This window comes from Tasmannia lanceolata, unplaced genomic scaffold, assembly GCF_043159265.1.
Source record: "Tasmannia lanceolata isolate RefF3 unplaced genomic scaffold, GAP_Taslan_0.1 ptg000005l, whole genome shotgun sequence".
Taxonomy (NCBI): domain Eukaryota; kingdom Viridiplantae; phylum Streptophyta; class Magnoliopsida; order Canellales; family Winteraceae; genus Tasmannia; species Tasmannia lanceolata.
Window position 1 is genome coordinate 20,475,410 of NW_027518682.1, and position 26,910 is coordinate 20,502,319.

At 37.7% G+C, this 26,910-nt stretch overlaps 2 protein-coding genes across 7 annotated transcripts in view; one reads left to right on the forward strand and one right to left on the reverse strand.

Annotated features, from left to right (window-relative positions):
- Nucleotides 1-6,912: 6,912 nt before the first annotated feature.
- The window catches only part of LOC143876829 (acyl-CoA-binding domain-containing protein 1-like), a 32,858-nt gene continuing 12,860 nt past the window's right edge, over nucleotides 6,913-26,910 (forward strand). The window contains exons 1-4 of one of the 2 annotated variants that reach the window (XM_077378522.1): nucleotides 6,913-7,068; nucleotides 7,665-7,782; nucleotides 7,861-7,923; nucleotides 8,038-8,143. In XM_077378522.1, the coding sequence (XP_077234637.1) occupies nucleotides 7,057-7,068; nucleotides 7,665-7,782; nucleotides 7,861-7,923; nucleotides 8,038-8,111 (267 nt within the window). In that variant the 5' untranslated portion in view covers nucleotides 6,913-7,056 and the 3' untranslated portion in view covers nucleotides 8,112-8,143. Of the gene's footprint in view, nucleotides 7,069-7,664; nucleotides 7,783-7,860; nucleotides 7,924-8,037; nucleotides 8,320-26,910 lie in introns of those variants that run through there. The other variant, XM_077378521.1, reaches the window with a different exon arrangement.
- Nucleotides 12,897-26,683, reverse strand: LOC143877900 (E3 ubiquitin protein ligase DRIP2-like). Of its 5 annotated transcripts, XM_077380209.1 has the most exons (9): nucleotides 26,358-26,683; nucleotides 26,112-26,155; nucleotides 24,387-24,646; nucleotides 23,352-23,451; nucleotides 19,124-19,442; nucleotides 18,413-18,870; nucleotides 18,267-18,314; nucleotides 14,388-14,460; nucleotides 12,897-13,314 (listed from the first exon to the last, which is right to left on the reverse strand). In XM_077380209.1, exons 3-9 carry the CDS (start codon nucleotides 24,502-24,504, stop codon nucleotides 13,132-13,134), a joined length of 1,299 nt encoding a protein of 432 aa, XP_077236324.1. In that variant the 5' UTR covers nucleotides 24,505-24,646; nucleotides 26,112-26,155; nucleotides 26,358-26,683; the 3' UTR covers nucleotides 12,897-13,131. The 5 variants fall into 5 exon arrangements, with proteins under 5 accessions (XP_077236324.1, XP_077236325.1, XP_077236323.1 ...); XM_077380210.1 differs by lacking the exon at nucleotides 26,112-26,155; XM_077380208.1 differs by lacking the exon at nucleotides 26,358-26,683 and having other exon boundaries at nucleotides 26,112-26,324.

The window sequence follows — 26,910 nt, forward strand, 5'->3', positions numbered from 1 at the left end:
AGGAACTTGTGTATTTTTATAACATGTATGGAAAAATCTTGATGTTATATGGTTAATTTTTTTTATAAAGCAAGAAGAAATGAATTCGTGAATTACAAGGAAAAAACCCACTACTTTGGAGGAAAGAAGAAGTGGAAATCTAATAATATTACACACCATTGTTGCCAATTTATTCACTCCAAATTTTCAGTGTTTTTATTAATGAAAACAATGAAATGGAAAAATTAATCACTAGAAAGTTTATGCTTGCTCCTTAAGCATTACTTGTCTTTTCACTGATCACACGTCAACTTAGGAGGGTTTAGTTGGATTTGCTGCTTGCCAAATAGAAACAAAAAATATTCGGATTTGTGGTACCTGCGCAAGAAACAAGAAAGAAGTGTGGATCGTAGCGATGAGTCTTGGAAAGTGTCACTGGCCCGGGTCCACATCCAACCCAAAAACCACAAAGAAGGTGGATTTTAGGGGTTTCTTGGAAATGAAGCTCTCGCTATTGGAAATGGTACTCCATACCATTACTCTAGGATATTGAAAGCCAAACACTACTTACCACTATTCTATGAGGTAAGTTCCTGGTAAATCCAATGCTCGTCTCCTCCCTGTTGACTGCTTACACCAGTATTCTATTAGGTTAATACCTGCAATTAACCAAATTGAGAATATTTTAGTTCGCACGGTTTCCCCTGGCTAGCAAGGTACCTTTCAATGCCGGGCTAATGTTGGGACAAAGAAAGTCTAGTGAGAGTTGGTCGCGTACGGCGGTCAAGCCGAGCATCCCTATGGCATTTTCTACATCAGCCCTTGCAGCTCATTAGCCTAGCATTTTTTTTTTTTCATTTGTTTTAGCTTAGTAGTGATATTTTGGGTACATTCATATTGTTTGGCCATTTTTTTATTGTATTAGGGGCTGCCTGTACAAAGCCTTGCTTTCTTATTTGCTTAGATTTTTAGATTCCTTTTGGGAGAAGGAGAGAGAACTTTGTTCCTTTTCTTCCATCCAACTTCTTGTAGCATGCAAGATTACTAGTTTCACCGGCTGATTCGTGGATTCCAGCGTCACTTCACTTGAATGCAAGATCAGACCTATGCCATTTCAAGTTCTTATTGAGGCTAAAATGCAAGATCTATCCAAGCCGAAGAACGTGACAATTGCTTCCGCAGCCACTTGCGTCATGATGGCAATGATTTGAAAACTTTTCCCTAGGCTCCGTTTCTTTCGACGTAAAAATGGACGTAAAATTTGTTTTATGTTGTATAAATGAACATAAAACAAATTTTTCGTCCATTTTTAAACGGAGCCTTAACAAAGGTTTTTTCTTAATCATTTTTACATCTTTTTTTTCCAGAACGAAGCTCCAAAGTGATTAGGGAAATGATATACCGCTATCTTTTACTTGGGACAGCCTCCTACAGTGTAAAAGAGTAGTTATAAATACACTAAAGAGGGTTCTCACAAGTAGAAAAAGGGGTTAATATATCACTTTCCTTTCTAATAACTAATTACTAGCTGGGATTTGCTAGGTACTTTTGAAGACAGGCATTTGACGGCTGGCTGTTCCATGAGAGCAGCCACATTGGCTCACTTTCCAGCCGATTTTGTCTTATTCCTCACATGCAACACCCGGCCGTGAAATGCTGTGAAAGTCCCTAGCAAATTTCACATCTGATAGTGACACAATGCCTTGTGCCTAAGCGATTAAAAAGTGTTGGAAAAGTGGAAAGCTTTAGTTAAATAAACAAAACCACTAGTCCTAACTTCGCGGTTAGATTTTAAACCCAATATGGGGCCCTTGCAAGATATTGATGATTTTCATTTAAGTTCATTCTCAACTAGGGTAGCATTAGACTAACAATATTTTTTGGGCTTACATGGAGATGGGTCACTTCTAATGATCTCAACCTTGCTGCGGATAGCGTGCAGGGGACCCGCCATTGAGTAAATGTTCATAGCCTGGAAACTACATTGATCGGATGTTCTTAACCTCGACAGATTTTACTGGTTGTTTGTAGACTTACTCAATGTGTTTATAGATTCTACTGGTTGTTCTTAACCTCGACAGATTACAGTTACACCCCCTCAATTTTCTAACGCATTCAATGACAACCCTTCAGTTCCAAACTCATCCACTACAGCCCATGACTTTTCAATGTGTATAAGGTAGACCCCCTCTTTAACACAATCAATGCTAGTTAAGATTTTATCTCTAGTCGGTCGACTAGAAAACCTTCTCTAGTCTACCAACGGAAAACACAGCGGGCCCAAAAATTCAGCTCCATATGATCATCTTACACCCGTTTCGATCTATGGACGGACCGTCAACTACTGAGGGGGTCTACCTTATACACATTGAAACTCAGGGGTTGTAGCTGATGAGATTGAAACTCTAGTTGTCGTTGGTCTAACTTTATTTTTCTCCTTTTCATTTCATGTTGTTTGGACAACAATTTGTTTCTCTAGTTATTTGTGATTAAATCAGATTTGCTCACCTCCATTTCATTCCCCTTTTTGCATTTTACTATTTTAGTGCTTTCAGTGCCATCGGCCCTTTACATCGTTTTAGAAAAGCTTCTGTCATTTTGGAAATGGCATAGGGTTGTTTTGATCATTATACAGAAAGGTTATTTCGGTAATTTCGGATAGCCACGTTGCTACGGCGTAGGTACGTATCATAGTCCTTGCCTGTAGTGGCCCCTACAAGAGAATCTCGTGAAAGGTGACAAAAAGGACATTTAAGCAGACGGGAAGATTAGAGGATACGTGTTCGTTGGGCATTGGATAATTTAATTTAGGTAGAAAACGAGTGGGATTTTCTATTCCGATTTAGGTGTGGGGCCCACAAGGCGGAGTCTAAGATTCGAATGGCATGGGTTGGAAACATGTGACGGACGTGCATTATCCTCCATTTAAAAAAAGGGTAGACATTTGCCCGTAGTTCTTCCCAGGGCCATCCCCTTGTAGTGTAAAAAATAGTGCTCATAAATACACTAGAGGGGCGGACCCACGAAAGAAAATGGGACGGATATATGACTTACCCAATGAGAGAAAGGGGAAGAGAGGGACAATTATCTCTTCCACTCTTGTACGAGTATATGCATAGAAATAATGCATATTTATATGAAGGGGAGCGATAAATCGACCGCTGTGTGTCTATCGCTCTCCTCTTTCTCTCTCTACCTCAGAGGAGAGAGAAAGACAAATAGGGGTCGATTTAAGATATTTGTGGGTCGATTTATCACGGCCCTTATATGAAAAAACATAGTCTTGTAGGTTTTACTTCTTCACAAAAGTGAAATGGATGTAGAAGGTCTTTAAAAGGACTTGGACACGCTCTCCTGGACGGCTAGGTTTTAAGGGTGGGTTTTACCCGAGTTTTAACAAGTGGTATTAGTTGGGATGTGGTAACCTCGGTGTACTCTTGAGGACGGAGAAAATTCCTCGAGAAGATGTCATGAACTCCAATGTACCCTCAAGGATGGAGAAAATCCCTAGGGAAAGTTCTCGTAGTTCCCAATTTACTTCTGCAAGGAGGGGGAGTTTGTTGCGATTTTCACGTGAAAGCAACGGGTAGTTTTGAAGGATGATTGGGATGTTCATTAAGTTGAGGACCAAAACGTGGTTTCCTCATGATGTTCTACAAGATCAAGAGTCTCAATTATGCATGTTCCTATGTGGGACTTGAACATTTATCATCCAATTGGTAAGTGTTCATCTCATCAGACTCTAAACCAATTGAAGGACATATTTTGTTTTCTTAAGATCTGTGATTGATTTGCTCTATGCCATTGGTGGAAACCACAGGAACCCATGCAAAACATTGGTCGGTCCACTCATTTGAGGGAATTTCTCTCTATTTCTTTCAATGTATATGCCAATTGTATCAATTTACTAAAATGAGGTTTCACGGAGTTGGATTCACCTGAACTTCACCCATGTCCGAGTCATGATTTGCTCCGATTGTAATTGGATTAGATTCTAATATAAGAATTCCCCGGTTCCTAATCTTATATGTCGGATAAGTCAAGATCTAACAACAAAATATAAATTAATTTGCCACCATTAAGAAAATTAGGGATTTGCTAGGGAGCATCGCAGAAGGCATTTCGTGGGCCAGCTGTTGCATGAGAGAGCAGCCACATAGAATGAACTAGATGAATAAGACAAAAAGTGAGACTATGTAGCTACTCTCTCATGCAACAACCCGCCCACGAAATGCCTTCTGCGATGGTCACTACCAAATCCCTAAGAATTTTGCAATGTTTGTCATTTTTTTAGTGAACAAGTAATTATTACACACTTGTTGAAACAAAAATCGGAACGCTCTTATAATTTATACAGAGCAATGTTTACAATTATCAAATTACCATTATAATTTGAGAAAACGGTTCCTACACATATGTGTAGAGAGTTCTCTACACACTAGCTTTAAATACAGTGGGGGCCCATATTGTTTGGGTGATCCAAGCCATCCATTTTAAAGGCCCTCACATAGATAGGGTGTCTACAAAAAATCAGATCCATAGGTTCATCCCAACCCTACGATTTGTGGAGGTAAAATGGATGTCTTTAAACCTTCACAAATTAGTCCATTTTTTGCCTCCACAGTTCGAATGGTTAGGATGATCCTATGGATCTATGTGAGGGCCTTAAAAATGAATGGTTTGGATCACCCAAATAATGTGGCCCCACTGTATTTTAAGCTAGTGTATCTATAAATGATCCATCAAATCAAAATTAGCTTCAAAATCAAGTTTAATTGGATTGAATTTTGGAGATAACTCTAGGCCCATTGACACCCGACTATTAAACTTTATCATGAGTTTGGCAGAAAGTTATTCCCAACCAAATTCCCACTTCGAATGCTTTCATTTTCTTTTAAAAATATAGGTCAAGGTATTGGTTCTTCATTAAGGGTCCCACACCCACAGAGAGAGTGCTTTTTCTGTTCACCTTTCCCAATCTCCCTTCACGTGGATTGCTCCTCACACAACATTCATTCTGCCTTTGTGATAGCAACGTGTTTGAGTCTGCGTTACCCTCAAACAGCCGTACATTCTCCCCATTGTTGGGTTCAACGTATCTCAACCGTCAATCCCCACTCCCGAGCCAGATAGACGGTGGGGATTCGTTGGGAAAAATAAATAAAAGTGGAGGCAAATGTCACGCCTGGTGCCAAAACAAGCATCTCCTCAGTTTTATGATTGGGTTTTTTATTGTATATTATTTCTTGGGAATTGCTAGGCAATTTTGCCAAAAAGCCATTTCCCGTCTCACTTTTTCCGAAGAGAACGCACACCTAGCAGCAATTTTGTCTTATTCATTTTATTCATCTGAGGTGGCCGTTCTTACAGGGCATAACTTGTTTGGAAAAGTTTGCTAGGTAATTTCGCGGAAAGCCATTTCCCGGGTTACTTTTGCAGAGGAGAACATCAACCTCAGATGAATTAAATCAATAAGACAAATTCCGCTAAAAAGTAAGCCTGCCCTGCAAATATGAGCCGCGAAATGGTTTCCTGCAAAATTGCGTACCAAATCCTTTGGAAACCTCAACTTGCACTAATAGATCTTGCTAAAGTTTTGACTTTGACTTGTGGGTGAATCAACTCAGATAACTGAGTGAGTTTCAACAAAATTAACTTCATATAAGCTTAAAAGTAAAAACAAAAAAAACAAATAGGAAGGAGAATAAGATTTCATTAAACCAAATAGGAAGGAGAATGAGAGTTCATCGTGTTCTCATAAGAAAACAAGAGGGGCTGAGATTAAACTCTTAAAAATGATGTTTTTTCAATCCCAGCCCTTCACAAAAAAGTAAGATGCTTATTTCTAGGTGACTCGGTTTCATCGTGGCAAAGGTGAAACTGTGACGAATTACTCCAAAAGCTTAAGCTGTTAGAGTTGGTGTTATTTAATCATTTATACTTCAACACTCTCCCTCACGTGTGACCCTTATTTTGGGTGTCGGTGGTATCATGGATTTTTAATATCTTGAACTCGGGACCTGCGTGTGATGTGAAATAACCAATTACTCCAAAAGCTTAAGGACCTGTTCATTTCAGGTTATGACAACCCATTGTAAGTTTGTAACCCCAAAACCTATTGTTGGACTCAAAATTACATTTAAATTTGAGTCCAATAATAGGTTTAGGGCTGACAATGGGTTGTCATAATCTGAAACGAGCAGGGCTTAAGATGTAAGAGTTGGTGTTATTTAATCATTTATACTTCAACAGAAACAATCTCCTTGTAAATATATACTTCCATTGAATTTTAGTTTGAAAAGCATGCATAAATTCATTGAATTTTAGTTTGAAAAGCATGCATAAATTAAGTCACATGTTTACTTAAACACAACTATAGATACGCTTACATAAGCTGTTCTTGGGATTCACTACTCTGCTTGGATGATATAAATAGGGTGATGATATTTTCACCTCCTGGAGTACCTGCACACACCCCCTTATAACATGATTTGACATAAAGTTGCCCACTTTTCATGTCAAATCAAGTTATAAGGGGGAGGGTTTGGGCAACCCGTCCCGAGTGAAACCTGATATTTTTTTATGAAATTTGATTTTTGTAAGATTAAAAACTCAGGTAGGGTCGGGTTGAACTGGGGTAGGGTTGGAAAAAAAAGGGTTTGTCGGGTGGGTCGGGTAGAACCTTGTCGGGTTTGAAATCGGGCCCGACCCGACTTGCACCCCCTAATTGGAGGGTTTGGATCATCCTATGGACATGAATTTTTGGGCAACGTAAATATAGGTCCGAAAGTAGATAGGGCTTGGATCATTACAGTCACATATCTGCGACATATCCCTTCAAAAGAAAATTAGAACAAAAAGGCCCTCGTTGGAGTATTCGGCCGAGCGGGCTAAATCGAAACGTGCCACCATTCCGCTCAATGGCAAGACAAGAGGCTTATCCCCCTTGGGCGGACCATACAACCTGCTGGGGCCCACCATCATTCTTCTATATAAAATCCTTCTCGTTCCCCTCGCCTTCATAAGAAGATACACTCAACAGAGGTTTGGCAGCTGATTCTCCAATCTCTCCAAGATATGGCTTTGCAGGTCTCTCTCTCTCTCTCTCCCCCTCCATTTATCTATCTATCCATCATCTTACCATATATTTGTTTTTGAATAAATATCATCTTACTATAATCCATTATGAATTTATATAGAAGAATGATCCCTTGCCCCCCTAAAAAATCTTTAAAAAAATCTTACCCTGTTCTGAAATTAAGAAAATTATCCCTTGCCCCCTCTTAATTCCTGTGAAGGGGGCAAATGCCATAATGCCTTTTCTTTCCAAAAGGGCAAAACTGACAATTCAAGTACCCACAAAAACGAAGAATCCAGAAAATCCCCAAAATGAATGATTATGCTAGAGAATTTAGGGCGAATCCAGATATTTTTTTATTGTGAATCGATTCCCGATTTAATCCTACTGTTAATTGATTGTTGATTTAATCCTCACATATAGCCATTATAGTTACTGTCTTTATTACCCCAACTATATGTTCTTTGGTACTAACAATGTACTCTCGTGCCCATACACACAACATATACATATAATGTATACGTAGATGTCTGAGCATGATTTCTTCTCATGTGACACATCTTGTAGAGTGTTATAGATGTGTTCTCTCTTGTGTATTATGGTACAGGAAGAGTTCGAAGAATATGCAGAGAAGGCGAAGTCATTGCCCCCAACTACGAAGGATGCAGAAAAGCTCATTCTCTACGGGCTTTACAAGCAAGCTACCGTCGGAGCTGTGAACACTGGTATGTGTTTCTCCACCTGTGATTCCATTTCATTTCAAGCTTTGTTGTTCTTACAAACCCATTTGAATGATGAGACAGGTCGACCTGGAATTTTCAGCCCAAAGGAGAGAGCAAAATGGGATGCATGGAAAGCAGTAGAAGGTAAGACTGAAAGTTTTCTTTTGTAGAGATCCAGGCCACTTGTGTTAAAATGCTGTTTTTTGTCTCCTTGTTTGTTTTTCTAAAACGAGTGAATTTGGATTCCTATGTATTCAGGGAAGACTAAAGAAGAGGCAATGAATGATTACATCACAAAGGTGAAGCAATTGCAGGAAGCAGCTTCGGCATAGCTAGTAGTTCTATAGTATCTACTGTTTCTCTTTATCAACGACCTCTATGCATCTTCTAATAATCTGTAATAACATATAATTATGTCGGAAGAATTTGGAATATCAAATCATGAAATAGATGGCAAAAGTAACAAATTATATGTAAGTTACAAAAGTGAGGCAGTATTGCCCCTCACCGGTTCAAATAAAAGCCCACCATCTCACTATTCTTCAAGGGTTCATTTGGTTGCCATTGAAATAGTATCTATCCAGGCCTCAAACAGCGCATTTTCAGCTCTTTAACCCCTGCTTCTCCTTTATCATCCATCCTCCCCCCTAACGGTTTCTGTGAGAATGGTTCACTCCTTGAGGGTTCACCGCCCCCTTTAACATTTTTCCTTGCCTTTAAAACTTAACTGATAAAGGGGGGATTTTATCCGTCAGAGGGGGGATAAAATGACTTCATTTTATCTTTCCTAGAGATGTTTGCTTGTCCTCTAATGTTCATTCTACTTTCCTTGTCTACAAGGAATTTTTCAAATAATAGCCTCTTGAGTTTCCTCCCAAATCAAGAGGAAAGTGGAAGTAAACTAGATTTTTACTTTTAATTTATTTGTACTTGGAAAATGACATCATTTTTCTTTCTACTTCTACTTAACATACATGCAAATGGACCCTTAAAGAGTTACAATTTAGTCCTTCCGGGATGCCCTGAAATGATCCTCCACTTATATTTTTTGAAGGTAAGTTCGTACTGAACCTCCGACCTCAAGGTTGATGAATAAAATCGGAAAAGAACAAAGTACTAACCAATCGAGCTAGAGGCTCAACGGCATCCTCTGACTTGATCATATAAATAAACAAGGGAGTGGCTACTAAAGGAAGTAAAGTCATGAAACGCTAACCATGAGATGGGGGCACATTTATCATCAGCATTAGATTGCACAACTTACCAACCATGAGTTGCACGACATTCCAATTATCAAAAGTGAGTTGGTATTGGTAAACCACTTGTTCTTGTCAGTTCACCATCTCTTTTCTCACGCACACTTTAATTTCTTTTATTCTTTTTGCTAATTAAGCATTGTATTTAAGAATGAAGAAGAAGAGCGAAATAGATACAACAACAATCACAAAAAGCCCAAGTGAGAGCACCCATACAGCAAAACAGCTAATGGAATCTGAATTAAGAATAGCCCGAGTAAGATGTGGGTGATCTTCCATTGATGAGCTTGAAGAACAACTTCGATTCTACTGAAGATTACCTCCTGGTATTCTTGGAGATGCTGTGGTGCTTGGTCATGGCTTTTCGCAGCAATGAGTCACTTTCGATCAAAATTGGAGAATGAGGATAGAGTTAAGAAACCTATCCAGAAACCTGACCAGGCTTCTTTCACCATTCTTGAGAAAGAAGGGTGATTCAACCAATTGTTGATGAATTTGAAAGGGATGGGATAATTTTGGACCATATCTAAACTACTAAGCTTAATTGGACAGTGATCTGAGGCAATTTTGGAAAGATAATTGACAGCAGAGTTGTTGAACCAGAGAATCCTATGATCAATGAAAAGAGCTCTATCAAACCTGGCCATAGTGAAGGAGTTTCTCTTCCGCTGATTCTCTCAAGTGAATATTTTTCCAGAGAAACCAATGTCATGGATCCATATGTTGATCAACATTTCGTTGAATTCTGAAACTGTTATGCTCGTCATTCAGAAGATGGAAGAATAGTGGCTGAGCAAGAAATCAGGTCGTTCTAGGTTTGCCATATCAAATGATATTTGGTGTTAGCATAAATTCAGTAACATCAAAATGAACTTCACCGGAAGAGTTAGAGAACAGACCATGAATCGCTTGAGATGAGAAAGAAACACTAAGGGCCTGTTTGTTTTAGATTATGACAACCAATTGTGGAGTCCCCAACCGATTCCAAATGGTTGGTTGAAACTGCAATAATCGGTTGGGGACTCCACAATCGGTTGTCATAATCTAAAACAAACAGGGTAAGGTTCTAACCTGATGGCTGGTGAAGAATATCCAAATGGAGGCAGAGTGCTCAGACTCAGAGTTTAAGCAGAGTGAATTTATGATGTTCTTTGGGCACTGTCTAGCAGAGGACATAGCAGCACAATGGATATTCCAGTCAAAGTTTTAAATTTCGGCTTTAGTTTCAGTCATCATGAAACACAGACATGTTTCAGTTTCGGTTGAAAATATCAGTTGAAATCTAATCTAGTAAAATCAACAAAACGTTTACGAACATATGCAAATGAGAGTTTAAGATGAAACTTTAGAAAATGCTAGAATAAGCACAAATACACACTTAGAAACCATCACATGAGCAAGATAGCCATCCATAATGGTTAAACATCGAACGATAATTCAGTACATCCCACATTTTACATGTAATTTATATAAATATATGTACATAATACATACAACACATCACATGAAATTCATATTAAATGTAATTATGTAACACATTGATATAGTCGGTTTTGGTTTCATTACGCATGTCGATTTCGGTATGTGTTTCGGTGGGGATGGCGATGAAAAATTTTTGGTCGTTTTGTGTCGATTTTGGTGGAAATTTAAAACCATAATTCGAGTAAATGATGAAGGCCATCAACATATATGGATGAGAGGATGATTGAAGGCAAAGACCTTAGAGGCTAAGCTTGATGGTTGCTTTCTTTTGCGAACATGGGAAAATGAAATAATTTATTTTGGCTGAAATTGATTTTTTACTGAATTTTACGGTGGTGTTTTTAGATTGGCTGGGGTTTGAATTAGTCAAAGGAGAGTGAAAATTAGCTGGAAGCATCATAGCATCTACATTAACTGAGATGATTGCAGGGGAGTTGAGAAGGAATGTGTATAGGGGGTGTGGGGGCAGATGGAAGATGGGAGAGGGTCAAGAAAAAGAGTCTTTGCGGAGAGGGGGAGAGGGTAGCTGATGTTCTGGTTTCCTACAAAACCAGCCTCTACATTAGGAGCCATGGTGGGGTTGCGAGATGAGGGATTCGATTCAATAGGGTAAGGGTAGGCTGGGTTAGGTCCACAAATCTAAAAAGTGATATTGAGAGGAGTGAAGGTATGAGGAGATTAGCTCTAATGTTCTCATATTAAATTTTTAAAAAATCTCTCTACATATTCTCAGAAGTGATATTGAGAGGAGTGAAGGTATGAGGAGATTAGCTCTAATGTTCTCATATTAAATTTAAATGTGCAGGATTCCAAATGAGGTAGAGATTTGAACAGTCGATGGGAAGGTGGATTTGAGATCAACTCCTTTGGAAGCTGAGCAAAGATTAATTTTGAAGCATTTGTTGTAACTTTATTGAGTTTTAGAAGAGTCCCAATTAAGCTTGCAATGGGAATAGAATGTCATTTCTCCACAGGTGAGGAGCAAGGCCAAGGAATTTCAAACAGATTGGAACAAGATGAAAGGCTTCTTTTTTTTTATGATGGATTTAAGGAGAGAAACCATCCCAACAATTTCAGGGAAGAGGAAATGGAGCAGGGGGGAAGAATAGAGTATTTTCTTCATTTATGTTTCTGGGAAAATTTTGAAAAGGATCCACAGATGAGGAGCAAGGCCAAGGAACTTAAAATAGATTGGAACAAGATGGAAGGGTTTTTTTTTTTTTTTTTTTTTAACGATGGATTTAAGGAGAGAAACCATCCCAACAATCTCAGGGAAGAGGAAATGGAGCAGGGGGGAAGAATAGAGTATTTTCTTCATTTATGTTTCTGGGAAAATCTTGAAAAGGAAATAATCAACACTCATGAGAGTGATGCTGGCTCCATTCTTTAATTTTAAAATTGATGAAAGGTTTTGGGTGAGTCATTCCAGAGTAGCTCATCTTCCTACAAATTTCTGAACCAATGCAAACTGAAAATCTTTGAGCTTTCCTTGATTAGGTACTAGTCAAATTCAATGGTAGGGATTCCATTGATGTTTTCGTGCGGATGGTAATAGAACAGTTTAAGCAGAGAAGGGTCTGAGGCTTTTGCCCCAGAACATAGGCCAAAGATTTTGGTCGATGGGATCGAGGAAGAAAAGGATGAGCTGAAAAGAAGTGATGGGTGTTAATGCTGGACTGACTTACCAGAGAAAATGGAGGTCGGCGGTGATTCTGGATGGCCAAGAAATTGAGCTTCCCAGCTGGAAAATTTGAAATTTCTGGTTCCTGCTCAGAGGCCATCTTCTGTAAATTGGACTGCTTAAAAAATGCCAAAGAGATGAGTGAAAATGACTCTAACAAGTGGGTGGTTTCTTCTAAACAGCTCCACATATAACAGCCATAACACTTACCTAGCTAGTTTGGCCATGCAAACTAATTGGATTGAGTTTGCAATTTGAGTGTACAAACATCATGAAAAAAAATTTAGATTGCAAATTCACACAAGTTCTTACCAAAATCCAATTAGATTGAACATACAAACTCAGCTGTTAATGTACATTGCTGACTAGCTCTATATCTGGCAGTATTTAATTTTGAGCCTATGTTAAAATGGAGGACTCAAGCCTTTTCGAAAAAAAAAATGATGGGATTTTTAAAAAAATGATTGAGATGATTAAGGAATGTATGACAAACACAAAGCCTGGGATTTTAACAACCATGATCCCAATGCATCACTATAGATTATTAGCTGGCCCAAGGAAAAATCACTGATATTTTCTTGTTGAGGACTGGTTTAATAGGTTCATGCTCCCTTTTTTAAATAATGGCACCACTCTCTTAACTCTACACTTCTCTAATTAGTGGTTATAAGATATAAAAAAAATACCAACTATCAACATCCAATGAAAAAAGTGTTCAATAAAGTGGGAGTACCATAATCAAATCAAGAGTGTATATCATTTTTCTATCTTCAAAGGGGAGTATTTTGAAAGAACAATTAAATGGTAGATTAGCAAACTTATAAGAACATTACATGCACAATTAAATATGTTCTTTTGTTTTCCTACATTTCTTAAATATGCTTTTTCCCCTACTTTTATTTTCTGCATTGAGACTTTCCAAGAGAAGGAACCTTATTTCCCCCTCCTATATGTCAAGACCATTACGAAGTTGTGTGTGCTGGAGTTTATTTGACATTTCTGCATGTGCCAAGGACTCACCCAATCTGGTTTGGCGGCATGCAGAACCCAAATATCAAAGAGGCTGTTCAATGTTGCGCTTGAAACCAATGTTTGACCACAGCACATGACTTCAACCTGAAAGACACATTTCATTATAATTATAATTTACTAATAATGATAATAAATAACAATACTGAGTATAGCACAGGAACCAAAGATTTGTTGCATATGATATAAATTATGGAAAATGGAAAGACACGATGGAGAGTTGTTAGGGCTGAGACAGCCAGTCTATGAGTGTCGCGTGTTTGGTTAGAGCTGGCCTTACATATGACGCTCAAGGAGTGGCCTCCCAGCTCTGGTGTCTCTATGGGCGTCCTGCTAGCACTTCTTATACATTATCATCACTGTCAAAGATGGTGATGATGAAGGGGATGCCACCTACTCGAGGCATGGACCTACTAGAATGGGGCCTACACTCCCTAGTTGTAGGCTGTGGGTCTGTGTCATATTCAATGTGCCATTGTGATAAAAAGGTGTCAAATAGTGTATAAATGAATGTTCATAAGTGGCACATTAGATCATTTCTCGTACATTATATACATAAATAGGGAGTGTCTAGACAATTTCACACGAACACATTTTGCAGCCCTTCTTTTTCAAAAGAGAAGAGCCACCCATACCTGACTTTGTCTTATTCATTTAATTCATATAAGTTGGTATTTCTCTCCTGAAAAAGAGGGGATGCTAAAGTAGGGGCTGCAACATTATTTTTGCAAAATTGGCTAGATACTCCTATACACATACATATGCGCGCGCGCGCGCGCGCGTGTGTGTGTGTGTGTGTGTGTGTGTGTGTGTGTGTGTGTGAGAGAGAGAGAGAGAGAGAGAGAGAGAGAGAGAGAGAGAGAGAGAGAGAGAGAGAGAGAGAGAATTGTAAGGTGGAGGATCTGGGCTCACGGTTTCCTCAATGGTTTGAAATTTTCATGATTCCAGGAAGCGGGCCCAATTCGATGACATTAATTTAAATTCAAGCTTGTTAGCTATTAGAGGAAAGGTCAGTTTGGAATTGTGATGTCATCAGAGGAAAGCCAGTTCCAAGTTGTGATTCTGATAGGTATGGCAAAAAAGCCTCTAGTGAGACGGCAGGTTTACCATGAAAGGAGGTGCTTTAAACAACTAGAGGACTAAAATTTAAAAACCATTACCTCGGACTCATCTTTTAAGTTGAGCTTCTGCACAAGGTATCTTTTGATGTAGGAAACTGTTACAGTTCCATCCCTGAGAACATATCAACAGAGAGCAGAAAGTTACTATCAATGTAGCTTAATGCCTTTAACCATTGTTTATATGGAGAGATGCTTTTATAACAAGTCAAAAGATGTGAAAGAATAAGAGTACAAAAGTGACTAATGGTGATGGTTCTTCCATGGATTTACAACTCCAAAAGAGAATTATTTCCAGTGACCACAACGGTGAATGTATAGAAGTCAAAAAACTGTAAGCATTCACTAGAATTAGGGCCCAAATACAATATAGTAACAATAAAACTATAACACGAAGATGAGAATTATACACTTCTCTTCAAACCCTTACAAAGACGTAGTATCTACAAACAAAGATAACATCTCCAATTTCTAGTTATCCTCATTACTTGAACTGGAGATTGCTACTTTTCTCCCTCTGCATCTCATCATTTGATTTTCTCTACTTTTCCCCATTATGACATGCGTGCACAAAGTTTTAAATTTAAATTTCCATTTCCCAATTCCACTTTAAACCCATGTGTGTATACTGTACACCTTTCGACATGTGTAAATGTACTGCTAGAAGTGCCGACTTAATGTGGGCGTGTTGACACGTTTTTGTACTGTGTTCCGTGACAAGCGTGAAATATTTGCTTCTATTCCTATTAATTAAATCTTGTGTGAACTCTTCTTTTGTATTTGTTGTTATCATCCCCCCTCTAAAACCTAAAAACCCAAGCAAACTATTCTAATATTCTACTGATTGCATGTTTATAGACTATCGGTCTCTCTTTCCCACTGCATATTGATGATTGGAGAGAACTAGAGAATTCATGCTATCATGGGATGTCAAAGAGGAGATGAGTCCGTAATTATAGCTTAAATTGATGGATGCGCTGCTACTTGATTATCTCATATTGTTTTAGAACCGTAGCTACATAAACTTAGGATTTCTGAGTTTGTTAAATTAATACCACATGTACCTTGTTACAAGTTATAAGGTTAATAAATTAATACCACAATCCTTCCGAGCCTGGAAAGCTATTCAGGACAGGCTTAATACGAAAGACCATATAGCAAAATGGGATTCCGATATTGACATTACTTGGGTCCTTAGCCATTCTAATATAGAATCAGTAGACCACTTGTTCTTCAGCTGTAGCCACTCAACTTGAATTTGTCTATCAATCTTGTGGAAATTTCATTATAGAAGTCATTTAAAATAATCACCATGGAAAAGCAATAAAACTCCTGCATATTTGACAAGAAAACTTCTCGTAAGTGCATTATTCAACCAAATAGTGGCCCCTTTGAACCATGTGCCGATTTGCTGAAAATAAGATGTTTCAACTGTCTTTAGAAAAAGATGCACCAATTTACTCTCCTTGCATCCTAGTCGAACCTTATTCTGCAAGTATCTACTCATAGCAATAGCTAAAGCAAGTGTTGGCATTACAATGCAAAACCCTTTCTGGAGAACTTCCACTTAATCTCCTTAGACATCATACAAACCTGAGTGGAAACCCAACTCAAGGCCCAAGCCTTCTTTCAAAATCAACTATGCAGAAAATGATCACAAAATCACCCATATATAAGAGTCTCTCTACTTATAAATACCTAGCTAGAATTAGAAAAGAAATACTTAGAACCTCTACCAAATCCTCGACTCTTCCTCTCTTCTTCCTAAAGAAAATAAAAGTGCATAAATTATATCTAAGGGATTTTCCTCTGAGAAAAATTATGGTATTTGTCTGTGCTAATAATTCACAAAATTTCCAACTCTAACCCAAGGTGAAACCTTGTCAAAATGCAGTATTTTTTTTAAGTCTTTTATGATCAAGAAATCAAGAAAACAAATGAAAATTTGCGACAAACTCTACAAATGCTTCAGAGTTTAGAGTGACTAGATTACTACGAGACAAACATAAACTACCACCAAAAAAGTGTAGAATGATAAAAATACTTTCATATCATGAAAGAGTGGATGCTAGTACATTACCAACAAAGAAGATCACATGCAATCACAACTGCATGGTGCAGTTGGCAACATAAGGTCCAGAATAAAATGGGTGTACTGGACCCACCTTCTTCCAGTATATCACTGGCAGTCCCTTGTGAGTGTGGCACGCACCTTTTTGTTTGCTTCGGAGCCTTTTTAGGGCATACTAAACCCACTACATAGGCTAAGCGAAGTGAAGCAACTAGTTTACTTGCTTTCCAGTTCTGAACAACAGGAACAACTCGCTAGCTCCAGTTACCACTTTCAAAATCGAAACAGCTAACAAGCAACTACTGCGCTACCTTGCTTGGAAGCTCAATGATCTGATCTTCTGCTAGCATATCATCTTTCATCTATCATTTTTGAGCTGTGGAAAGATTTCCATAAGGGGAGTGGTGCTATGCCATCCATGCCTCAAAGTGTGATAGGCTCGAAATGCATCCCTTCTTCAAATAAGCAAAAGGGATATAGTTCTATCATTGACTTTCATTAGGAATGATAATCTCTAAGAAGCTATAGGATTACTATTGCAGTGATGCAATACAAAAGGACTACCTAGAGTAATGAATGGAGGAAGTCTTACTAAAATTTATCCCATGATACATCCATAGTGGGTTACTTTTAGTTGATGAAACTCAACTGATGATGACCAATTTACACTAGTTACCTATGATATGTGAACATGGATCCACATGTCAAGTGTCAACACGAATATGGGGTGTCTGACATGCCAATGCCTAAAAAACCAGAAATGGGGACACCCTCATACGTACACATACATATAAAATTACTAATTTATTAATCACAATTTGCAAAACAAAAATAACTTTAATATTTATTTAAAAATCTAAGACGTATCAAGATTAAGCAACTATAAGTCTAAAATAAACATTAGATAATCAGATAAAAGTACATTCATCAATCTAAGCTATAATTACGGGCTTCTCTCTTCTTCTCTCTGACACTCCATGATAGCACAACTTCTCTATTTCTCTTCATCTTCAACATGCAAATGGAAAGAGAGACCAACAGACATGCAATGACTAAAATATTAGAAGATTTGTTTAGAGTTTAATGTTTGGGGTGGGGTGGAGTGGGGTTACAACAAATATTAATTAAGAAGAGCTAATAATAAAAGAGGTGTTAGAACAGAATTTAATTAATAGGACTGGTAGCAAATATTTCACCCTTGACTTGGTACAAAAACATGTCAACACGCCCACATTAAGTTGACACTTCTAGCATTACGTTTGCAAGTATCAGAAGGCGGGTAGACACAAACTGACATGAGTGACAGCACTAAATTCAAAGTGTCGGGTAAAACATATGTAGTTGCTAATTTTTTAGGCCCTGTTCATTTTAGACTTTGAGAATTGGTTTTGAGTCCAAAACTGATTATTGGACACGAAATTAAATGCAATTTTGAGTCCAGTAATCAGTTTTGTACTCGAAATCCAAAACGTAGAGGGCCTTAGTAACTACTAAACTGTAACACTGGTTGGATTTCTTGAAAAACTAAGAAAAGTATGAAGTGATCTCCTAGATGAAATCATACAATGGAGCACAAACTATAAAGTGGCAAAAATATGGTATTTATATACACAACTTGTATTTTTATGCTAAAAAGAAAACTAAATGCAAAGTTAATCTAAGTCTATAACTACCAAAGCGAGAACGCACCAGTCATAAAAATTAGTCTCTTATCATAAAACAAAAATCTAGTTAAAGGAGTGCTATGTCTTCGTATTTATCATCAACTTTTCACTATCAAACCCAAATTGACATGCACTGTGAACTTGCGAATCATATATTTAAACACAAATATGCATGATTCAACTTACTTGGTCCTGATATAACACTTTGGTATTTGTGGGTAGGTTTGTCCATTCCTGTGAGGAAGAAAAAAAGAATAAATGCAGTTTATAGTAGGCGCTACAACGTGGAAAATATCCAAAAATTGTTTAAAGCTATAGGATTTGGCCCTCACTGATCTTTACTGGCAAGAAGGGCAAACCAAACAGGATGTGATTTTTCCTGAGATTGATCAGAAGAACCGCTTTCGGATGTCTTTGCAACAGGCCATTTTTCTGAGCCAAGGACCTTGACAGCACCCGTTGAATCAGGCTCCAGTCTTTCTCCTATTGTATTACTGCGGCGAATTTTACCTGTCTCTTTCCTTTCATCAGAGGAGATAGGTTTTCTAGCTCTTCTCTTCAAATTTTTTACTTTCTTCATGTCCATTTTATCATTGTTTTCCCCTTTGAATACAGGAAGGCCCAACAATGCCGAATTTGAATCATCTGTCTTATTTGCAGTTTCTGCAAGAAAAGTCAGCAGGTCCCAACTGGGGTCTTTGCCTGTTTTTGGCAAACAAGTGTTTATCTGAGCTGAAGATCCGAATGCAGTGCCAGAAACCTGAGATATTTTGCCATCACCTGAAACCCTCTGCGCAATTTAGGTAAAATCAAATTTACTTAGTGGAATTGCCTAGGCCCTGTTTGTTTGAGATTATAACAACCGGTTGTGAGTGCTAAACAGATTATTGGACTCAATTTTAAACGTAATTTTGAGATCATTAATTGGCTTGAGACCCACAATCGGTTGTCACAATCTTAAACGAACAGGGCCCTAATGTTTGCTCAGATGATGCATTGAATTTTATTCGATAATAAAAATGGAAACAGTAGATAGACAATACCTGTTTCTTAGAACCCACAGACGACATATTTGTGCAGTCAATTGAATAACTCCGATTCAGATGATTTTTTCCTTCTGCTAAGTCTCTATTGGCCTGAGCTCTACCAACAATTCCTCTTAACAAGCCTCCTCTCTTGGGTGTGGCTTTTGCTCTACCCTTGCCAGGCTTTGTTGATACAGGATTTGTACTAGTAACAAGTGATGACAGTGATTTCTCCTTTCTTTTGGTTGGAATTGTTAGAGTGGATGGATTTTCTACTTCTTTCGACTTCTTTGATGGAAATATTTTCATTCTAAGTTCTTGCAAATTATTATCAGGCCTGTGAAGAAAAGTCATGCATCACCCACTAACATATCTAAAGACCTCAGATAACACATAAGAAACGTAACAAAATATCAAGGGACAATCAAATGATTGATCATGGTACATAGTCAAGGGAAGATAAACAGAAGCGACCTTTATTCTTGTATGAGAAATGAAGTTTGGATGAATTCATTGTCCTAGAGGAACAGGAGGAGGAACTTTTTTTAAGTAAAATGAATTTAAGAACTCGGCATGATTATAGTCTTGGGTAGACAGATGAACCCATGACCATTTGCAACATTAATTGAAGAAAGGCTTGATGGTTAACCTTTAATCAGTATGTATTGATTTTTCAAACTTTAAGTTAACATAAACATAAACAGTCATGACAGTCATGTGACTGATTAGAGAACACTTAACTGAGAGCTAAATAAACAATACATACATTCTCTATTTCTTTTTTTTATTGATGGCTGCCTTTCATATTTGACTATGCCTAAACCCATAACAAAAAGTGATGTGGCATTACATTATAACCATGTATAAGGATTTTAGATTTTTCCTTTCTTTCCATCCACTTCTAGGAAGACTTTTACGCAACTGTAACCGCATAGGAGTTTCCTGTTTCCAAACACATATGATCTCATATTCTGTTCTAAGATTTGACTAAAAGTGTACTAATAGTGAAGCAGGTAAAATGAAAAAATCAAATGAAATGGCATTGGTGGGGAGAATAATGTGAAAGTGGGATACAGACATATTTGTTCATAGTTTTTTTTGTCTCTCTTCGTTAGTTGGGGGAAGAATCAGCACGAATCGGATTTTTTGAGGTTCAAGACTAACGAATAAATTTCATGAAAGGTAAAGGAAAATAAAAATTGGGAGGGAATAATTTCATGAAAGGTAAAGGAAAAAGAAATTTGGGAGGCATGGGAAGATTAGTAGGACCAGCTCCCACTGGAAGATAAGTAAGACCCTAGATCCATAGATGCATCATCAAGGACAGAACATCAAGATAGTGGGACTTGAATAGCATGAACATATAAATATGGCCCTATAAATAAAATGCAACAAAAGCAATATAGGACTAAAAGTAAGTTTATTTTTAATTATCATTAAAACTTGAGGTAGAAGCAATAACGAGAAATGGAGTAGCTCTCTCTCTCTCTCTCTCTCTCTCTCTCTCTCTCTCTCTCTCTCTCTCTCTCTCTCTCTCTCCTACTTAAAGGTTAGAATAGCTCTCATTAACATCAACGTAGGGATGAAATTCCCCAATACATAAGTGTGAGTGACAAATAGAAGGAGAAAAGTACATAAACGACGAATCCTAATACAGGATATGAGAGAATAATAAATGTACAAAAGAATAAGGCAAACTACCAGACTCTCTCATCTACAAAGAAAACATAATACAACATATACAAAATTTGGCACACCCAGACAAAGTTTAGCAAATGCCAACAAGAGTGTTTTTAAATAAACTAAGAAATTATATGCTTGGAATTTGAATGAAATCTTTGTTTGTGATCTATGGAGAGTGATCAGACCCACTATTTAGAACAACAACACCACCACCCCATGTCAACTCAGTTTTGGACCTACTGATTCAATCAAATGCTCCTTTGACCCTGCGAGTCAATAAAAATTATTATACCAATTATTGACTCACTCGAGTCAAGTTGCTCTTACCTTGGATGGGTTCTTGTCCGACTGAGTTTTTATACTGATCATATTCATAACAAAAATAATAATCCGAAGATTGGCAGTCTAAGGTAATTGCATAACCTCAAAGGAAGGGTATGTATTAATTGAGAAGAAAAGAACTATACTTTTAAAACTTATTATGATACTCATGGCAGAAAAACTTCAAATAAACTACATATGAGCTTAGTTACAAGTGCTACTGCTAAAGATATTTGTTCTCCTCAACCTCTTGGTGATCTCTGGTATGTCATAGTGAGTTTCAGTGACTCCTTCCATAGGTTACAGCCACAAATCCTTATGTATCTCAGATCAGTCTACCAGTCTGGTAGGACTTTTGCATTTCTACAGATGCATGCTCTTCCCTTAAAGAAGCCGTCCATTGGACAGTGGAGCCACAAATCACATGACCGGTTGCTCCAGTTTATTTTCTAAGATTCTTGAGGTATTTGAGTATGGAGACTCCTACGTTTATTTGCCAAACAGTACATTTCTCATAAATCTGTCACTTGGGTATAGTGAGTTTATTACACCTTATCTCTGAATGATATTCTTTGTGCCAAATCATTTACACAAAACCTTATTGTTGCTCGTTAACTAACTGAGCCGTGATGCTGTCATGTTTGGTTATAGACTGTACTCCTTTTTGTGTTAGTGTTCTTCAGGACTCAGACGCAAGGAAGGTGATTGGATGAGCTAGAGATAAACAGAGGGCTCTATTATCTGGATACAGTGTCCCTCCAATTACCATCTAGCGAACTCATCTTTTTCCAAACAAGGTGTTCATTGATGGAAATTCAACACGACCATCTCCGGCATCTTCAATACAGTTACTGTCATGGGTAATTTTTTCCAACGAAATTTCTTTCGCAAGGTACGCCATGAAAACCTAGTCTTCTCAATAGTCAGCCACACCAAAACAGACACACAAAGAACCCACAACACAGGGACTTTTAACATGGTTCGGCCAACATTGCCTACATCCACGGACAATCTCTTATTTCCTTTACAGTTTACACTAGGGAAACTCCCACCTCCAAGGCTCCAATGCCTTGAAATTACAAGGAACACACACACAGCTTTGAATGCATGGGGGCATGAGGTGTAGGTCTATTTACATGCTTATTTTACAACTACCCAAACCCATCATTTAGCACCTGCACAACGAAGTTACATTCCATAGGGAGACATGTGGCACAACTACATGCTTCCTATTTCGGTGATTATTTTTCCTAAAAGAGTATTTTCTCTTTTAGGAGAAGCGTATGGGAAGCTAAGTTCTTCATAAGCTCGCTTAGGAAGATAAGTTCTTCTCGCTTCCCAAATTTAGGAGAAGCACGCCTCTCATACGCTTCCTAGGTGCTTCCTCTTAATTAAAACATTTACTAGTTCGGTGATTATTTTTCCTAAAGAGTGTTTTCTCCTTTTGATAATACCTAATGAGCTTTTTTTTTTTTTTAAAGAGTATATTTAAATCTTAAAAGCTCATCTCAAGTTTCAAATGAGACTTATATGGATCCTTTTCCAAAAAAATTAATTTTAAATCCACATGAATAAAACATGTGAAACTATAAATCCATAAATATTGTAATTCAAATAAGTTATGAAGTCTTCTTTACTGCTTATAATCATTCCCTATATGAACCATTCCTTCCTAACCTACTATAAACCTACTCATTCTATTATGCTCGGGTGTTGCTCGCCACAGCGAACTGGTAAGCTCCATGATTAACACTGGCACGAAATGAGCCCCTTCAATGTGGTGTTGTTTAGGAGGGAAGGATAAACCTGAACCACTTTGTGTTCGCTTCAATGAGGCTCATTACGTGCTTCCAGTAGACTTTTAATGATGTTTTCCATATGTTTCCTCTTTACTTTATTTACAGGTTTTCGCTTTCTACATTTGCTCTTTTCCAAACCACTAGCTTTCTGCTCCCGCTTTTCATAGCGCATCCCGCACGCTCTTCCTATTCTAGGAAATATGTTCAAACAAATGGAATGTCAAATATCTATTTTTCTTTATGCTGTGTTTTCTATGCTGTAGCAACTAAAAACTGTATAAATTTAAGCAAAAGATTCATTTCTGCAAGTGTTGAATGGTAGAAAACACTTGAACATAGATTTATGCACAGAGAAATGCCACAAGCCACGGCCAATGGATACAAGGAATATGATAAAGAATCATATACGATGTGAAAGAACACTATAAGGGCTTAAAGATCACCTTAGTTTATCTTGAGGCAAGCAGCCTAAGTAGACATTACAAATAGGACAGCAATATGTTTCATCTTCTTCAAGCTTTTGGTATATACAATCCTTGCAAACTGCAACGTGAAGATAAAGTATTGTTTTAATGTGGAATAATAACCCCATACAGCACCTAAAGGAGTCACATGAAATATCACTTTACCAAATTATCAATTTTACAAATGATTAAAATTTAGTCCTCTTGACAATAGCATTATGTGTGTGTATACAAAGTATGAATTGATTGGAGGTACATAATCTGCATCTGAAGGCATCTTACATATGCAAATCCAAGAGGGAATTATGTTTTGCGTAGATTTATGGCTAGGTGATTATCCTTTGTGACATTTTTTCTTGGAATATTTTAGTTTAGTGATTGCTTAAGATTGTAATTCTACAGTGTCAAATTGTTATAGCCGAGTGGGAGAGAGGGTAGTTTGGATGTGGACGTTTCGTCGTAATCTAAAAGAGAACAAGTAGTTTGATAGTTTTATTAGGCTTGTGAGTCCATAAAAGTGGCGTTTCCTTCCCTTGATGACCCAGACAGCCTGGTGTGGTCGGATGAGGCTGATGGTGCCTTCTCTGTTTTCTCTTTTTCTCACCTGTGGTTGAGAAGAGGGCGAAAGATTATCTTTGGAGGAGAATGTGGAAAGATGTCATTCCTTTGAGTATAGTGTTTTACTTGGAAGACACAATCCATTCAAAGATCAATACTTTGGACACACTTAAGTCTAAAGGTTTCCAGCTGACCATTAGATGTGATGCACAATCAGCAGCAGACAGTGAATACAGGTACATAGATATCCAGTGTGGGTTATGTTGATAAATGATGTGTCCGCAAAGCTATTCATGAGAGTGAAAATCAATTCTTCCAGTTTAAACATTGGAAGTAATAAGGATCTCAGAATTGTAGAAATCAAGAGTGATGTTTGTCTTACTGCTTTAAATAAGTCAGAAAACATAACTAGCATGAAAGAAAAAACAATGAAACTTGGGGAGCTAATATCCTTACATGTATGGAGGCAGACACATATTGTTGTAGCTTCTCTGAGACGATTCAAACAAAGAGGGCAATTCAAGCAGTTCACAAGTGCACTCCTTTTAACTTTTACATAATGATTTGTCATCATAGATATCCCAGCATGTGTCACTTTTAACACACCCGCACCTTATCAGTATATTTCAATGAAGGGCCAAGGGCTTCATGCGGCACGAAAAAGAAAATTTCAGTGCAATACCGTAATCCCCAATAGCACAATGCTGCAACATTTCCTGGTTCATCAGCATAAGAAGGTTCATGTGATGAGGATCACGCAACATGTATTAAATTCATTAATATTAAATAAGGAAATATGATAAAATTATATTCCACAACACATGCACAGATATAATTGAGTCACACACAGATTTACATACAGACATGAATACATACAGATGCAAATCTAACTAGGATCGAATTGCTTTGAAGTCTAGAGTATGTGATCGATTACCAGTTCTCATCTACCAGGGACCTGTGTACTCTTCTTCCTTAGTGTGACCAGTTTTTTGCTAATAAAAAGGATGATACAAGCAAAATCATGCTATTGATACACAAACTATAGACATTGAAAAATTGTACCTAGGTAGTAACAAGTGCGCCACAGTATGTGCACAAACCACTAATGCACCTCTGTAAACTGGATCATCGAGAAAAAAATGCATTTGCTCTTTGAAGCACCAAATTTGTGTTCTACAGACATCTGTAGATCCATGACATCTTCGAAAGAAAATTATTACTGGTCAAGAATTTCCAGTTACCAAATAGACTAACAGTAATATCGCAATATATGTTGAGAGAACCAAGCAGAGACAAACTTTTAGCAGAGCACTATTGAGCAGTTCCACTGACATATCAGTAGCACAGAGGTAGGAAAGTAAAATCAGTCTGTAGTCTTGGAACAACCTGTGTGGCTAGCAATACCATCCTGTTTAGAAAATAACCAGAGGACAACATAAAATTAACTCTCTTACTCACTAGATGCACAACTGTAACTCTTGAAACTCTAATCAGTGTACTAGTAGAAATAATCATAATGCCACCAAACCCTCCCAAATCCAACGACTATAAAGAAATATCAAAAGGGGAGTTCCCTACCCATTTGACATTACAAAAAAAAAAAGGAACAAATAAATAAGAACAGACAATGAATTCTACGTATAGTGCCAGTTGACCCAAAATGAGCCCCAATTCTTGTCCTAATCAAAGCGCTAACAGAGGTAACTGGTTCATTAACAAATTGTTGATAGCTTGGAAAGATGGAAATAATGGCTCCATCGCCATAAACAGACCAATGTGGCAATTGATGTTTCAGACTTCGAATCCAAAACCATGAATGCTGATGGTATACAGAAAAGTAGTTCTTCAAAGTGGACTATAAATACCGCGCGCGCAACAGTTATTAAATGCAAATATAAAGCTGGAAGAACAGCATCCGCAAAGACACTCCTGCGAAGTAGAGATCAAACATTTACAAGAACACAATACCAGCAATTTCACTAATTTCGACGAAATAAAAAAGCAATCCATAAACAAGAAAGTCTGGAATTTGAACTCAAGGTTCTCGGTGAGATCCAAACGAAAGTAATGGCGAAAACAAACATAAATGTTGAGAAATCTCAGGTCCACCATTATACAAAAGAAGCTGTTATAAAAAAAAATTAAAAAAAAAGCGTGATCAACCATGCGAAAATCAATCACCTTGAATTCCAGTACACATCGAACGGTTCTCGATTCAACTCGCGCTAAAAAATTACGTGAATCGAGATAAGATTGCAAAATCGACGAGATTAGATCAAAAGAAGATGAAAATTATGGACATAGGAGAGAAAAGGGGGAGATTTTTAGATCGGAAAACTCCATTCAAGCGAAAATCTGACGTGGCGATTAAAGTCCAGAATTCATATTGAGGAGAAAATGATGGGGTGAGAGGTCGAGAAGGCTTACCGTAGCTCGCGAGATGAGAAGAAGGTATATCGACGAGAATTTCACGTTCATGCAAGAAGAGTTGCAGGAGAAGCCTGACAAAAATACCCCCGTGTTTTTTTCTTTTTATCTTGTTTTTGTACGGATGAGAGAATGGAGGAGACGTGGATGTAAAGAGGAAGTAAGAAATCTTTGCATGGAGAAAAAGGAGACGAAGGTGGTGGAAAGAGAAGAAGACGAAAAAAAGGAGAAAAAGGAAAGACGAGGGTTTTTTTTTTAGGACATGTTGGAGGAACGGTGAAGTAGAAAAAAAAAAAAAAAAAACCAGGGTTGTTTTTTAGAGAGAGAGAGAGAGAGAGAGAGAGAGATATCCTATTTGTTTCTTTCCTTCGCACATAAATACGAGGATCCATGCGACCCAGAGAAGTTGCAACCCGCGACAGGAGAAGATAAGTGGTTGTTTTTCTTTTATTTATTTATTATTTAGGCTGTCAAACGCTTTTATTATGGTACGAATGGACCCATATTTGCACTGGCATGTTTTTGATAATGGTACGAGCTCACCTCGACTTTT

Bases quoted from the DNA above. Each gene is read 5' to 3' on its own strand.
- LOC143877900 (XM_077380210.1), bottom strand. From the start codon at position 24,504: ATGATGACAAATCATTATGTAAAAGTTAAAAGGAGTGCACTTGTGAAC. The intron at 19,443-23,351 runs GTGATCTTTAAG...TTTTCTTCACAG, and splicing joins TTGCCTCAAGATAAACTAAG to GCCTGATAATAATTTGCAAG. The intron at 18,871-19,123 runs GTATTGTCTATC...TAAATTGCGCAG, and splicing joins CTGTGGGTTCTAAGAAACAG to AGGGTTTCAGGTGATGGCAA.